At 58.1% G+C, this 14,360-nt stretch overlaps 1 protein-coding gene across 1 annotated transcript in view; it reads right to left on the bottom strand.

Annotated features, from left to right (window-relative positions):
• Positions 1-244: 244 nt before the first annotated feature.
• Positions 245-14,360, bottom strand: part of SRRM3 (serine/arginine repetitive matrix 3) — a 47,412-nt gene continuing 33,296 nt past the window's right edge. Inside the window, exons 13-16 of the mRNA XM_045819453.1 lie at positions 4,377-4,732; positions 3,785-4,009; positions 3,525-3,662; positions 245-1,734 (exon numbers count right to left, since the gene is read on the bottom strand). Coding sequence (XP_045675409.1) covers positions 1,503-1,734; positions 3,525-3,662; positions 3,785-4,009; positions 4,377-4,732 — 951 coding nt within the window. The 3' untranslated portion in view covers positions 245-1,502. The remainder of the gene's footprint in view (positions 1,735-3,524; positions 3,663-3,784; positions 4,010-4,376; positions 4,733-14,360) is intronic.

Genomic DNA, 14,360 nt, shown 5'->3' with positions numbered 1-14,360 from the left:
GGTTGGGGGCTGTAGGGGTGATCTTCTCGGGTCCGTTTTCTTCCCCACTTTGCTGCAGGCTCTGCAGACTCCTGCACGGAGGCAGGGGAATGGAGCTGCTGGGCTCTGGTTCCTTGGTGCCAGTTCTTCTCCCTGGGTCCTGAGGAGTCTGAGCCCCTCTCATTTCTCAGTGGAAAGGGCCCCAGGACTCCATGCCCTTCCCGTACTCTCCAGGTACCCAAATCCACAGAGGCCTGGTCTCACCACCTGCCCTTTGGGCACTGAGTGTTTTATTCGAGTCCCAAGTTTTATCCGCACCGCGGAAAAAAAGGGAGTGGAAAATAGAGAGGGGGAACCCGGACCAGATCCCAGACCCCTCCCCCCACTGGAGCCCAGGGCATCTGCCCTATTGGGCCAAGGAAGACTTTGTGAGATCCCTGAGGGCCCCAGGAGGAGGGGGCTGGGAGCAGCAGAAGAGGGCTGGGGGCCACTGCCTCCTGTCGATGCCCTAGGCCAAGGTCCTCATCTAGATCCTACCCTTTCTTCCAAGGGCTATAGCACCCTTCTCTGGGAAGCTGTGGCTGGCCGCACCCCCACCAAACCCTGAGGAGGAAGTGCTCCCTCAGGCAGGCCCTGAAGCCCACATCGTCCTTGCCTGTGATCCCAGACAAGGGGCAGGTGGGAACACCAGGGCCTGCCCAGCCATCAGGCTGCACTGCCTCTCCCCTCTTCTCACAGGCTCTTCCTCTGCCCACCCCTTCTCTCTTCCGCCTCCTGACCCGGACCCCTTTTCATCTCAGTCACACTCAGTTGTGGTCTGTGTGGCCCATCTATTGTCATGCAGAAGGCCTGGTTGGTGTGGCCTTGGCCCAGAGCACTAGGTGAGGGCCGGAGGGGACAGACTGGCCTGGCGAAGAGAGGTGGGACTGGAAGTGAGTTCCCGGGCCCCTCCTGGCACTCCTGGGCCTGGGGAAGGGGCTGGGGAGGCTACGGGGCCAGCCTCCAACCTTTAGCCAGGGTCCTCCTGCAGCTGACTCAGAAGGAAGCAGCTCCCCAGCCTGGACGGTGGTACACCAAGGGTTAGTCCGTTCTTCTAACTAATATCCTGCTTGCTCTCCCACCTCCTTGCCTGCCTAGTGACAGAGATGAGCCAAGGGCCCTGTGAAGTAGGTAGGGGAGGCTCCCAGGATTGGCACCTTTGGAGGTGTCCCTGGGTCCACTGAGCTAAGATCCCTAGCCCGGTGAGCTGGCATCAAGCAGGAAGGGGGGGACAGGGTGACCCCTGTGTTCGAAAAGGCTCTTTGTTCCCTGGACATCGTGGTCAGGCAGGAGGTGGGGGTAGGGACCTTCTAGAAGTAACAGAACCCAGCCCCTCCTTGTTTGCAGGGCACCCACCTCAAGGTCTTCCCTGGCCCTGGGACCTCTTTGTAGCAGTAGGGTGTAGGCCCCCCCTCATGGGTCCTGGGGCCTGACCCCTCGCTTCTCCCTGTTGCCAGGGGATACCAAGCTGGGTCTCTGAGGGCTCAGAAGCCCCCACTTTCTGAGCTGCTCCGGCTGTGATAGCTGGGACTGAGGGTCCGGGAGGGGCTGCGCGTGCGGCTTCGGGTCCCGCGACTGTGGCTGCTGTAGCTTCCGTGGCTGTGGCCGGGACTGGGGCTGCGGCTGGGGCTCCGGCTGGAGTAGTCACTGCTCAGGCAGCTGGAGGAGGAGGAGGAGGGGCTGGGCCGGTAGTAGGGGATGGGCCGCTTTCGGGCACTGCAGGGAGGGAAAAGCTGATCACAGGCCATCCAGGGCCCTGAGCTCTGCCCATCCTGGGCCCTCCCCAGCAGTGGCCAGGGCTCTTCTGCCCCAGATGCCCTTGAGCCCTGGCCTTAGAGTGCCCCAATCAACAGGACTGGACAGTTAGTGGTCACTTGCCAATTTCACATTAATCATTTTGTTTTTCCCCATTTGTCTTCAGGGAAAAGGGCCTGAATCTCAGCTTGACCTGAGTAGGTGCTCAATAAGTATTTGTTGAATAAATATAAGTTTTAAATACAGACAATTCACATCAACAGAGCTAAGCAGTGGCTTCTGTGCATGGAAACATTTGCATGTGTGGCCCAGCTCTGCTCCTCTGTTCCCCACAGAATGGACGATTTGGGTTTTTCAGGTCACGTAGAAGGAACAAGGAAGAGACCCCTGGCCACTGCTGCCCACGCCCACAACCTGGCCCAGGCCCACTGGCTCCCTCTCCTCACTAAGCTACCTCCCGCCAACCCTGGAGTTAGTTTGAAGCCAGGAGACTGTGACCCAAAGAAAAGAAAAGAGAGTGGTTAAGGGGTTACAATGCCCCATCGCGTGGGGTTAATTCTGAGGAAGAAAACAGGTGTGCGTTAGTGGGAGCAGGAGGAGGCAGCCTGGGAGAGGAGCTGAGGTGGGTGCCAGGTAGCAGGTGTGAGGGTCTGCTATCTTAGGACCCCCATATATGGGTGGAGTGTGTCACCTGTCTGGGGGATGTCCCCAGACTCATGGTCTGGCCTCTAGCTCTGGGGTGAAGGGAGGAAGCAATGCGGTCATCAAGGATTAGGACGGAGTGGTTGGAGAATCAAACCGTGTGGGAGCTGAAAAGATGCTCAGGGAAGCCTGCTTACTGTTTGGACACAAGAGCAGAGACACAGAGAGGCCCGCTGATCCCCCAAGGCTGCTCAGTAAGGCTGCAGCAGAGCGGAGCTCAGAATGTTGCCTGAGGCCTTCTACCTGGTGTCAGGGGTCTAGGACTTCTGGGTGATTTTTGCAAATACAGACCATTGGCTCACCTGGAACCCAGGCCCAAACCCTCCCATCCTGGCAGAGAAGCTCTGATCCTGGCCCAGCCCCTTGGACTGTGTGGGGAAAGTGGGAGGGTGGGGTTTCTCCCACAGCTGCCCCAGAGATCAGGCTGCTGTTGCCCCCTCCTCTAAATTTCCCAGGGGGCTAGAAGGTGAGCAGTGAGGTTAGTGAGAAAAGGAGAGGCAGACAGACAGCTGAATAGAGCCAGATCAGCTCACATGGGCATCTCCCCTGCAGCCTGTGGAGAGGGGGTCCACTTGGCCCCCAGGCTGGCCACAGGCCACTCAGCAGGCTGGACCTTGAGATGAAGGAGAAAAGGAGACATCATTGCCAGGAGACGAATGTGGGGAGGGAGGGAGGGAGGAACGGGCTCCAGGAGGGGTGGCTGGAATCTTCCACAACTTAATTTCAGGTTTGCAGCTTTCGGCTCAGCCCCAAATACAGATTCCCCCTCCCCTCCATGGGCCTTCAGGCCCCCACCGGGGACGATTCGCCTCTTGAGGCCTTCCTTCCCTCAAAGAGCCCCCACTTTTGTCTCTGAGTCCCACCTCCTCCCCAGCACCACCAGTTCTAGCCTCTCTCCTCAGTGAGCCCTCTTCCTTTCGCTGAACCCCCACCGCCTTTCCTTCAGCCTCCTACCCCCCAGCGGTAGGTTCCGTCGGCCCCCCCGCCCCCGGAGGTCCCAGGGGCCTTCGCGCCGTAGGTCCCTGGCTGGTCCCCTGGCCCCTCCATACCTGGTGATGCGCCGCGGCTCCATGAAGCTGGGCGAGTCCCGGCGACGCTTGCGGATGGGCGAATAGCTGCGGGAGCGGCGCCGGGCGCGGGCAGCATCGGCGTCCGCGTGCCTCGCGCGGCCTTCGCCGTCCTTGTCCCTGCGGGGCAGAACCGAGATGAGCGCCGCCGCCGCGCGAGGGCGCTCCGGGCCCGCCCTCTCCCCGGCCCCCCGCACCCCTCCTTCGCCCCCACCGACAGGCGGGACCCGCCCCGCACTTACCGGCCCAGCGGTTTCTTGGGCGACGGTGAAGGGCTGGGGCTGCGGGCCCTCCTCTCCGCCGAGCGCGAGCGGGATTTGGAGGGCGAACGGCTGGAGCTCCACGAGCGCGGGTGGGGGCCGGGACTGCGCGACGAGCTCTTCCCTTCCGGGCCGCCGTGCCGGCCGTGCGCACCTGGGGACGGGGAGGTGCTGGCCGGCCGCGCGCGCGGGGGCCGCTCCTTGGCCCTGGAGGAGGGGCAGGGCGACAGGGGGCTCAGCTAAGGAGAACGCGAGCTCCGGGGAGCGGAGGGGACTCAGGAGGGGCTGGGGTTGATGCGGGAGGTCAGCGGGGAGAGCACGGGTCGGTGAGCGGGAGGACGTTGTGTGTGAGCTGGGGGTGGAAGGTTCCTGGACCCGGGAAGGTTTCCTGAGGACGGGAGGGGGCGGGGAGAGAAATCGGCGATGGAAGGGCCGCTTGGGGGTGTCGCGGGAGAGTGATCAGTGGGGGGGAGGGGGGCGCCCAGTGCGTGGGGGAGGGGCGCGGCCAGTGAGGGCCGCGGAGGGCCGCGCGGGTGTCCCGTGCGGAGGACCGGCGGGCAGGGGCGCCACTCACCGTTTACCGTGCCCGCCGTGGCCTCGCTCCGAGCCGGGCTCGGGGCCGGGCGCCCCGCCGCCGCCGCCGCCGCCCGAGTCGCTGCTGAGTGAACGCGACGACCCCCGGGGCGGCGCAGGCCGGCCGCGCCGGCGGCCTCTGCGGCGGGGCGCGGACGTCGGGGACCGCGAGCGCCGCCGCCGTCGCCGCCGCCGCCGCCGTCGCCGCCGCCTCGCCCGTCCGCCCGCCGCTCGGTCTCCTCGGCCCTGCGACGACGGCACGGAGCGCGGGCTCGCGCTGTCCTTCCCCCGCGCGGGCGACGTAGCTGCGCCGGCCTCCACCTGGTCGCCAACCCTGGACGAGGGCGAGCTGGGCTTCTGACGGAGAGAGAGGCAGAGAGGGCACGGCGGGGGCAGGGGGAGGGGAAGACGGAGAGAGGGGACAGAGAGACCGGAGCAGAGACGGAAACGAGAGGAGACGGAGCACCCAGAGCGGGGAGAGGCAGAGGCAGAGCGCAGAGTGGGGAGAGACAGAACGCAGATGAGGAATCCGAGAAAGAGAGGAAGAGAGAGGACAGACCAAGAAAAGGAGCGAAAGATGGAGGGTGAGAGAGCGGGTGGGTGGGGCGGGGGGAGAGAAGGAGAGGGGGCTTTCACCGGGCCCAGGCCGGGGGCTGCCAGTCCCGGAGCATCGCACACACGGTTCCCCGCGCCTGCCCTGCCTCTGCCTCTCCTGCGGGTCCACCTTCTGGCCTCAACAGTGCAGCTCATGCAAGGTTCTCAGCATGCAAAACACAAGAGGGACGGAGCGGTGAGGGCTGACAGGGAGGGGCTCCAGGACGGGCACGGGGCTGGCATTGCCCCCCTCCAAGGGACGGACGATCCCAGCAGAGAGAAGAGAGAGGGCGGGCACCGGGAGGCCCGACCAGGGCCAGCCCAGCAGGCCAGGCCCCCCAGCGCGTGGGGGTGAGTGAGGGCATGGAGGGGCACACGGCACACAGATGGGGTGGGGGCGGGACAACTGAACTCAAAACTAAACCGAAGAAAGGGAAGAAAAACAGAAATAAAAAACAAAATCCACAAATGTCATTAGATACCAAAATCAAAAACAATGTCTTAACTCCTGGGGAACTGACATTTTTCTGTTAACATTTTTCTTTCTTTGTTTTCCGGCCCTGCAGAGACCTGTGGAGCTGTCAGTAGCACCCGACTGTCTTTCTGTTTCTCTCTTTTCTTTTTCTTTTCTCTTTTCTTTTTTTTTAAGTTCTGATTTTTTAAGTCCCTCTTGGTTAACGTCCACTTACCAATAAAGTGGCACTTCCTCCTTTAGTAGGTAAGATGTGTAAGAGAAGGGAAAAGTGTGGTAGCGTAAGTTCATCATTAGATTCACAAAAATGCAAGAGAGATAGAGAGAGAGAGAAAAAACTCAACCACCCCATTCTAGGCCTAAAGGAGGCCACACTGCCTCTGGAGGAAGGGCTGGCAGCGCCTGGCTCCTCGGGCCTGAGCAGGCAGGCAGGCAGGCAGGCAGGCACCTCTTGGGTGACCATGACCGCTGAATAGAGATGTCATATGTTTTTCCAAAAGTGGAGTTAGGACACAAGGATCTGCACACAGAAAACCAGAAAGGGCACCTGGTACCTTCAAAAGGGCCTTGGCTGAGAACCAGGGTTCCAGAGCCTGCCACTACCTTACTTGGTGGCCCCGGCCAAGTCACTTCCCCATCCTGGGCCTTAGTTTCCCCATCCACAAAATGAGAGTGTTGGGCTTTGCTTCCTGATGTTCCTTCCGGAGCAAATTTTCCAAGATTCTCTGCATGCCCCCTGACCGCCCTCTCCATCCCCCTCCCTCCACAGGACTGGCTCTCCTCCTGTCCTTGGGCTTCCTGTGGTAACAGTTGATTACACTTGTCTGTTTATAAGTCTGTCCATCACTCCCATCCCGCCCCCAATCACCAGCACCAGCTTGACTTTGAGTACCTCCAGGGCAGATCTGGTGTCGAATTCAGCTCTGTAACCTGGGTCTTTATCACAGAATTTGGCACCTAGCAGGGCCTCAGTACTGTTTGCTGAGGGAGGAAGTAATGCCCTTACAAGAGCCAAGGCCAAACCAGGGAGTCTTAGGTTAGGGGCGGGGTCTGGGCCAAGTTCTTCTGACAGGCTCTTGAGATGAGAGAACAAAACCAGCTGCCACCCCTCGGGGTAACTTGCTGCCAAGGGCTGGAAGGAGTGTGTGGTTGACATGGCCCTGGTGCTTCCTGCAGTGACCAGGGTGGTGCCAAGGTCTTTCTGGACAAGCTTGGATGCAGCCTGGGCATGAAGGTAGAGCCAGGAAGTCATCCCCATTGGTGGAGAAACACAGCCAGCTCACATCTGGTGGCTGAAGCAACCAATAGATTCCGACCATAGGAGGTGAAAGCAGCTGACCAGAACCAGATGGGCCATGAAGACCTTCTCCTGGGAGAGCCTGGCATCTTTCTTTGGGGCACAGGCAGGCATAGTGGGCAGAATAAGCATTACCAGGTACCAAGACGCCCTTCTAAGCACACTGACCCTAGGCTAAGAGAGAGGGAGGCTGCATTGTTCAGCTGTGGCCCCTCTGAGATGGCATTTCCATTCTCAATAGACATTACCAGAGACCCTGGGCTCCCCAACACGCATGCCCTCCACCCCCACCGGTACAGTGCCCGAGCCCAGGCGTTAGGTTCTGCCATCCAGCATCCTTTTCCTTCCAGAGAAGGCAGATGAGAAAGAACTCTCCAGGTTCCCCAGATGTCTAGTTTCTTTTCTATTCCCTGGGTTGTCAAAAAGTGTAGCGTGAACAGATACGGGGTGGGAGAGTGGGTGTCCTGGCAGCCAATGCATAATAGCCCACACCCAAGGCGACGTTGGACGCTGCATTTATGAAGCCTTCACTTTTTACTTTCAGGGGTGGGGGGCAACAGTGCAAGAGGGCAGAATTTTAAACTTGGGGATGAGGGCCTGCATATGAATTCTGCTCCAGCCCAGCTCTGGGTCTGAGCCACTACTTTGGACTCCAGGAAGAGGCCAGCAGGGTGGGAAGAAGACTGAGGGCCATGAGGTTCCTTCCCACGGGGACTGCAGGGCCCTCTCTACTTCCTGCTGTCGATCTGGGAGTATTAAGAATAAAAAGGGCCTGGGCTGGGTGAATGCGCGCCCCCATCACATTGCGGTCCCCAGTCATTGAGGTGCAAGTCCCTGGGCTACATCTCTTGTGCTGATCTGGACCCTTCCTGCCTGTCACGTCTTGAAGTCCAAGCTCTTTCCCATTTCCCTCTCACCTCCTCCAAGCCTACTGGCTGCTGTAGCTCAAGATGATAGTAATTGGCAAGGCAAGCACCCTGGGACCAACCCTGCGGTGAGTTTGCTGAGAGACAAGGAAGTGACTTAACTCTGGGGCCTCAGTTTCCCCACTGGTAAAATGACCACAACTGGGGCCTTTCTGAACAGAGTGGGTGTATTCAGGGGTGGAGAAGCCTTTACAGAGAACAACTGACTCCCCGTTCCCTCAGAGACAAACAGGGTCAGAGCGGGGCAGGAAGGCACGTGGCCCCACGGCGTGTCCTCCGAATGCCGGGGGAAGGCAGACAGGAGGAAGATGTTGTAGGTAGGGTGGCATGTACTGCCTTCCTGGGGGGGAAACTCCTAGAGCCACCCTTATCCATCCACCCCTCCAGAAGCCCTCAGCAAAGGGTCACAAGGATCCTGCCAGAGGGTGAGCCTCATCCCCAGGAAATGGGGCAGATACAAGCCCAGAGACCATGGGGTCTCGTTGCCAGACAGGACTGTGGTGGCCAGGAACCACCAAACACCTTTGGAAGCCTGTTCTGAGTCCTGTCCCTCTTGCCTGGACCCATTCTTCCCTCTCCCCTCTCCCCACTCTGACTCACAGCCTGGCTCAGGCTTATCTCCCGTCTACAGTCAGCCTGAGGCCACCACCTGCAGGAAGCTTCTCTCGAGCTTCACCCTGTATTGGGTGTGCTCCTCTGTGACCCCCAGACCCTTGTTCCTTCCTTCAGTATGGACTGTGCCAGGACGAGCTAGGGCTAGGGCTACTCTGATGACAACTCCCCATTCCCGGGCCAGCTTTTCCTCTCTCGTTGTTCTGAGTGGTCTTTTTGTCTGTCCTGCAGCCTGGCAGGTGGGGGCTGCAAGCCCAGGTCTGCCTGTCCCTCCCTGGGCAGGGACGCTCGGGCAGGGCCTGGCACGGAGGCATGCTCGGCTAATGCTTGCTTAGTGTGTGTGAGTGAGTGAGTGTGTGAGTGAGTGAGTGAGCGAGGCCTCCCCTGCCCCTGAAGCCTGCTCCCAGGAGCCCCTCTGGTCCTTGGTACCGCCTGCTCCCTGACATCTTTTTTTTTTAATTTCTTAATTGTTTTAATGAGAGTTTACCTCAGGTTAAATTTATGTGATACCTAAAAAACAATTTCATTCAGTTAATTTGGAGAGAAAAATGCACAATGGTATATTGGGTGATCACTGACTTCCTGTTCAATGTCTTTTCTTTTTGCTTATGTGAGGAGTCTGAGGTGGAAAGACAATGGGAAGAGAGTAGAAAGGAACAGTGTGCCTGGCTGATCCTGGTGTTCTTGAAGACAAGAATGAGTGAGCATCTGGAATGCTACCCCTCCAACTTAGCCTTGGAGGGTCCTGTTTCTGGTCACATCGGGTAGTCCTTGTGGGTGGGGCCTCCACTCCCCCATCGGACCAGCAGCGCTTTCTCCCTCCACGAACAAGATCCTCGTCTGCCCTCCTGGCACCACCCAGGGCTGAAGACTATTCTGAGTGGGTAAGCTCCTGAGGACCTGCCCCTGGGGCCAACAAGGGGGGAGATGAGAACTTCTATTTTCAAAGCTGAGGATGGAGGCCCAGAGAGGCCTCACAAGGGTTGGGGTGTCAGACTTCTGTGGCTGCTCCTAGGTGGGACAGAGAACAGTTTGAAGGGCAGGGATGGGGAGCTGGCGTCCCTGAGCACCTGCGTCTGACACGTGCCCTCAGTGTGGTTAGATGAGCACTGGGCTGGAAGTCACGAGTCCCACCAAGCCTGGTTCTGCCCTGACCTTGGGGGTCCCTGGCCTCTACTGACTATCCCTTCTGGATTGTTCTGCATATTAAGCTCAAATTCAGAAGATGAAAAGATGCTGGGGAAGGAGGGAGTGCCTGTCTGGACTGGGTAGTGGTCCATGGAGGTGGGGGTTAACTGGGAGTTCCTTCTACCCCCAAATGACCCTGCAGAGACTTTTCCAAGTAGGGCCTCTAAGTCCAGTGCCTACTGGCCAGCTCACCCCTGCACCCAAAGCTCAACTACCATCGCACCCCAAAGATGGAGCTGTGGGGTTCAGCCCTGGTGTCAGCCTCACGGTCCTACCTAAAGCTCCACCTGCAGCCAGTGTAGGACCCGCGGGAGCCCAGCAGGCCCCAGAGAGTGGGACAGGGTTCCTTCCCCGCCTGACCTCAGCCAGAACTTCCTCCAGGATCTGGAGGCCGAAACGCCCAGCACAGGCCCCTCCACCAACAAAGGCTCGTTGCCCAAGTGGGCCCCGGGGCTGGCAGGGGTGAGGGGTGAGAGGGTTAGCAGTTACTCCAGACAACAGAAATCAAATTGGCTCAACCACAGCATAGAGTTCAGGAAGGGGACACAAACTCGGAATGCTAAACCACACAGAAATGCATTCAGACAACAAAATGAGAAAGAGAGGGCATGAAGGGGGGTTGGAGGTGGGAGTGAGGTGGAGAGAAAGAAGAAGGAGCAGGGAAAGTGGAAAGGAGGGAAGAATGAACCAGAAAAGTTGTTGGGAGGTGGGGGGTGGGAGGGAGTCAAGAAAACCAAATGACAAAACCAGGAAACACAGCTTTGTAGCTCATTTGGAGGAAATGCAAGTTACAAATGAGTAGTCACTAAAATAAAGAAAAGGGAAAGGGAGAAAACCAACCAGAGCGAGACTGAGAGAAAGAGAGAGAAAGAAAACCACATTCAAACCAAGCAGAGTGGCAGGGCTTATCTGGAGATGGGAGCGAGCGAGCGCACAGCGGAGCCGGGATACCTACCTTCTCAGTGGTCAGGGACGGGAATGCAATAATAAAAAAGAAAAGAAGGTCTCCGCATTGGGAATGCAGAACGGGGAGAGACAGTGACTCTAGGCTGCGCTGCCCCTGTGATCTGGCACATGGGCAACCAGGCGTGGCTTTTGGTCTAGTCCCTGGGATGTCAGGGGGCTCCTGCCCAGCCATCACTGTTTGCTTCCCCCCACCCCAACAGGTTCCAAAAGGCAAGCTTTTCTTAACTCGTTAAACAACAGAAAACCTCCAGAGGGCATGCAGGAAGCAGCTGATGGAAGCAGAACCACAGGGTGGGCAAAGGAGTGGCTGGCAGCCTGGGGAGACAGGCCCATTTCAGGGGAGAGATGGAGAGAAACAGACAGACACAAGAAGAGAGAGAGACAGGGAGGGAGAGAGAGAGCAGGAAAGAGAGAGACAGAGAGAAAGGTGGACCCAGCCAGAAAGAAAGAGAAGCTGTTTAAACAAGGCCAATCCGAGTGGACAGATGGGTTGAAAGGAGAACTGTGCATTTAAAAGGGAAGAAAACCACAGACTCAATTTGGAGGACCAATCCTGCCTCAGGTCAACCTGACTCCCTTGTCCCGTGGCTTCAGCACCATTTTAGCAAAGTTCATTCCTCCTGCTTTCCGGCTTCATCCGGGAAGAAGCGCCAGGGTGGCCCTGCCTATTCTGACTGCTCCACTCCAGCCGTGGTCGCTGCTCTTTCCCGGGGGAGGCGGGGGTGTGTGTGGAGGAGAGAGGCCTGGGATGAGGCAGGCCAGGGAGAGCTGTGGGCGGAGGCACCTCTTCTTGGGGTCACCCTAGGCTGCCCATTTTGTGATGAAATTCGAGCCAGAAGCAGAGGTCAGAGAGTCTGGGGGCCTTGCTCAGGAACCCTGTGTGGCACTCTCAGCAAATGGTAAGGCACCTCCAGTGCTAGGGACAGGTGGTGCCAAGGCAGGGGCCCCTACTTCTAAGGCTGCAAACCCTGCATACCCTATCAGCTCAGCTTTGGGCTCGGCGTCTTACTCTTCTATCCCACATCGTGTTCCCCAGAGCAGCTCCCTTGGCTCTCTGCGCCTCCCTATTTCCACACTCACATGTGTGAGCTGTGAGGCCTCAGGGCTCCACGGGTTGCTAAAGCTGCAGTCACATAGAGTTTTGTCACTTATGCAGTGCCAGGCTCACCTACACCCTGGTCTGCGTGTGGGCTGGCCTGAGTGCTGGGGAGTTGAGGGAGCTGGGGGCCTGCCATCAGCATCTGGAGGGGTCCCCTCGGGGAAGGCATGAGTGGAGACTTCCAGCACCCACCTCCCAAATCCTCCTCCTCCTCCTGCTCAGGGCTCCTGGAGTTTGCCTCCCATTGGCTACTGTCTTCACATCATGACTGTGGCTGGGGGTCTGGAGGTCAGAGGGTCTCCTTTTAGATCTCCCTCCAAAATGCCATGTGACCTGAGACTGTCATTTGCTCTCTGTGAGCTTCGGAGGGTGGGAAGCAGCAGCACCCAGCAGCACCCAGGAATCCCTCTGTGGGGTTTGGCCCTGGCCCAGGACAGGGCGACAAACAGACGTCGGGAGCCAGCATCCCGCCGGCCTCAGGCCTCAGTTTCAGGACGAGGATGGATTGTTTTTCTCTTGCTCAGGAGTATCTGGCTTTCACACCCCCGCCTGAGCAAACCTCTCTCAGGTGTATGCGGCTCCCCGTTCCAAGGCCTCCTCAGGATCGGAGGCCGGCACGGAAGGTGCTGAGCAGCCTGTCCCTGTCATGCCCAGCCTTCCTGTACTAGACGGAACTGAGGGGACACAGGAAGCTCGCTGTTCTGGGAAGGTCCCTGGGCGACTGGGACAAGTCTCTCCCTCCCGGCTTCTCTCCAAGGTTCCTTACAGACAGGGACCCAGAAGTGCCATCTGTACGCCTTTTGTTCATTTGAAAGCTAAGGCAGCCCCGCCTGTGTGCCTGCACCCTGGGGCTGAGGGGCAGGGTGGCTGCTGCTGCAGATTCGGCACAAGCAGATGGCTCAGGAATTAGTTTTTAGGAGTTATCTTCCCTTTTAAATTCTGATTGCAAAGGACGAAATAAGTACATAGAGATATGTATGCAATTAATGTTCACTTGAGATTCAAAAACGATTTCTGCATTAGGAGGAGAGGCTCCCACAGTAACGCACAAAAGCAAAATTCTAGAACAACAGAGAAAAAGATAGAAAAAAACCCAGAGAGATAGTTTGCATTTCTGTACATTACAAAAGGAAAAAAAAAAGGAAACAAAAATACAAACAAAAATGAAATAACAGGAAAAGTTACATGAACTTCCCCACCCTCTCCCCTTGCCACTAAAGGAGAAATGGAATCACAATATTACCACGTTTCAAATGGGAGGCTAAAAAAAAACAAAAACAAAAACAAAAACATAGACGGGGTTAAAAATGGTGAGCTTTTCTTTTTCCATTTGTCTCTCTCTCTCTTTTTTTTTAAAGGTAGAGTCCAAGAATACCACCCCCGGTGCTTTTCCCAAGAAACATTTTTGGTTAATGGCGGAGTCTATGTCCCCATTTCACTTTTAGAAAAGGCCTCACGGGCGAGGAGGGACTCTGCGTGCAGGTGAGGGCTGGGGGGTGTTCCGCAGTCCCTGGTCTCCCAGACCCCAGATGGGACTGAGAGGGCTGGGGAACATGTTCTGTGAAAGGAGTAATGGAGTGTTGTCTCCTAGAAAACTCCCAGGGCAACGTCCAAACGGAGTCCCATTCTGAGAGGGAGACGAGCCTGGGGTGGGGCCAGGGCTTTTTCCCCGGGCCAGGGGCCAGGTCACCGGCCCTGAGTGCTTGCTCCTGGGGTTGCCTGGCTGCTGTGGCCATTTTGTCTGCACATGCCCAGGGCTCTTGTGGGGGCTGTTGCTTAGGTGTCCAAGGCTCGGGGTGGCTGGGGTGGGGGTATCAAAAGTGGGAAGGGGCATCCTTTTCACCCTGACTTGAAAGCACATGCTTTTCTGCACCTCTGGGGAGGGGAGGGGCGGGGCCTGAGAAGGCCAGGGTCCTGTGCCCGTGGGGTGGAAGGGCGCCCAGGCTAGGTGTCCTGTCTTGGACTTGTCCCTGCCCCGGCTGCCCTCGGCTGCCTCTGCGTGCCCTCTCCCACACCCCGGATGGACCCAGGGACCCTGGAGTGATCATCCCCACATGGCTCCACCAGCCCCTCAGAGCTCAGGGGCCTGGCACCCTGTCCATGGGGGCAATCTCCAGACAGGTAATGCCCTTTAACAGAAATTAACCTTGAGACCAAGGGCCTTTTGTCAAGTTTCCTTGGCTTTCTGGGCTGAGGCCATGGACTAAGGGTATTTGGGTAAAGAAAGGAAGTGAAAGGAAAACAGCCAAAAATCAAAATGAAACTGACCAACATGTACTGTTCACTGCTAAGACCTGAGATCTGGGGAGGGGCAGCACCCCCGCCTGCCCGAGACTGCAGGCAGCCTGTGGGTCTGGGGGTGCGAGGGGACTTGCAGACTGCAACTCTAAGTCCCTGTGCCCACCCGGTGCCCCTGCCGGTGCTGCAGCCCCTCCTCCCTGAGAGGGCCTCTGCACTCCGCAAAGACCAGCAAATGAAAGGCCGCTCTGGGCCTCCCCTGGGGCCTGGGCCAACCCCCACCCTGGCTCAGACCTTCCACTGTGAGCTCCTACGATCCCCCCACCTATTGATGGGTCTCAAGGAGTCTCTGCCCCTCCTGGAGGATGGATGGGGACAGTTTTTTTGGGGGGGAGGGGGCGGTTGTGGTGGTCTCCCAGGGAGCAATGGGTACACTGGGAAGTGCCTTAGAAAGGATGGGAAGTGGAATCCCCAGGTCTGACCTACCCAAGGGAGGGCAGTGCCTGGGACAGGGCAGGCTGTCCCGGCAGCAGGGACTCTAGAACTGCGGGTCTGTTGTGGCAAGGGGACTGAGATGGGGGCAGGAATCTGAG

The sequence above is a fragment of the Phyllostomus hastatus genome, unplaced genomic scaffold, assembly GCF_019186645.2.
Source record: "Phyllostomus hastatus isolate PE091 unplaced genomic scaffold, TTU_PhHast_1.1 phas_scaffold_385, whole genome shotgun sequence".
NCBI classification, from domain to species: domain Eukaryota; kingdom Metazoa; phylum Chordata; class Mammalia; order Chiroptera; family Phyllostomidae; genus Phyllostomus; species Phyllostomus hastatus.
Note: the sequence above shows the minus strand (reverse complement) of the source record. Positions and strands in the feature narration are given on the sequence as shown.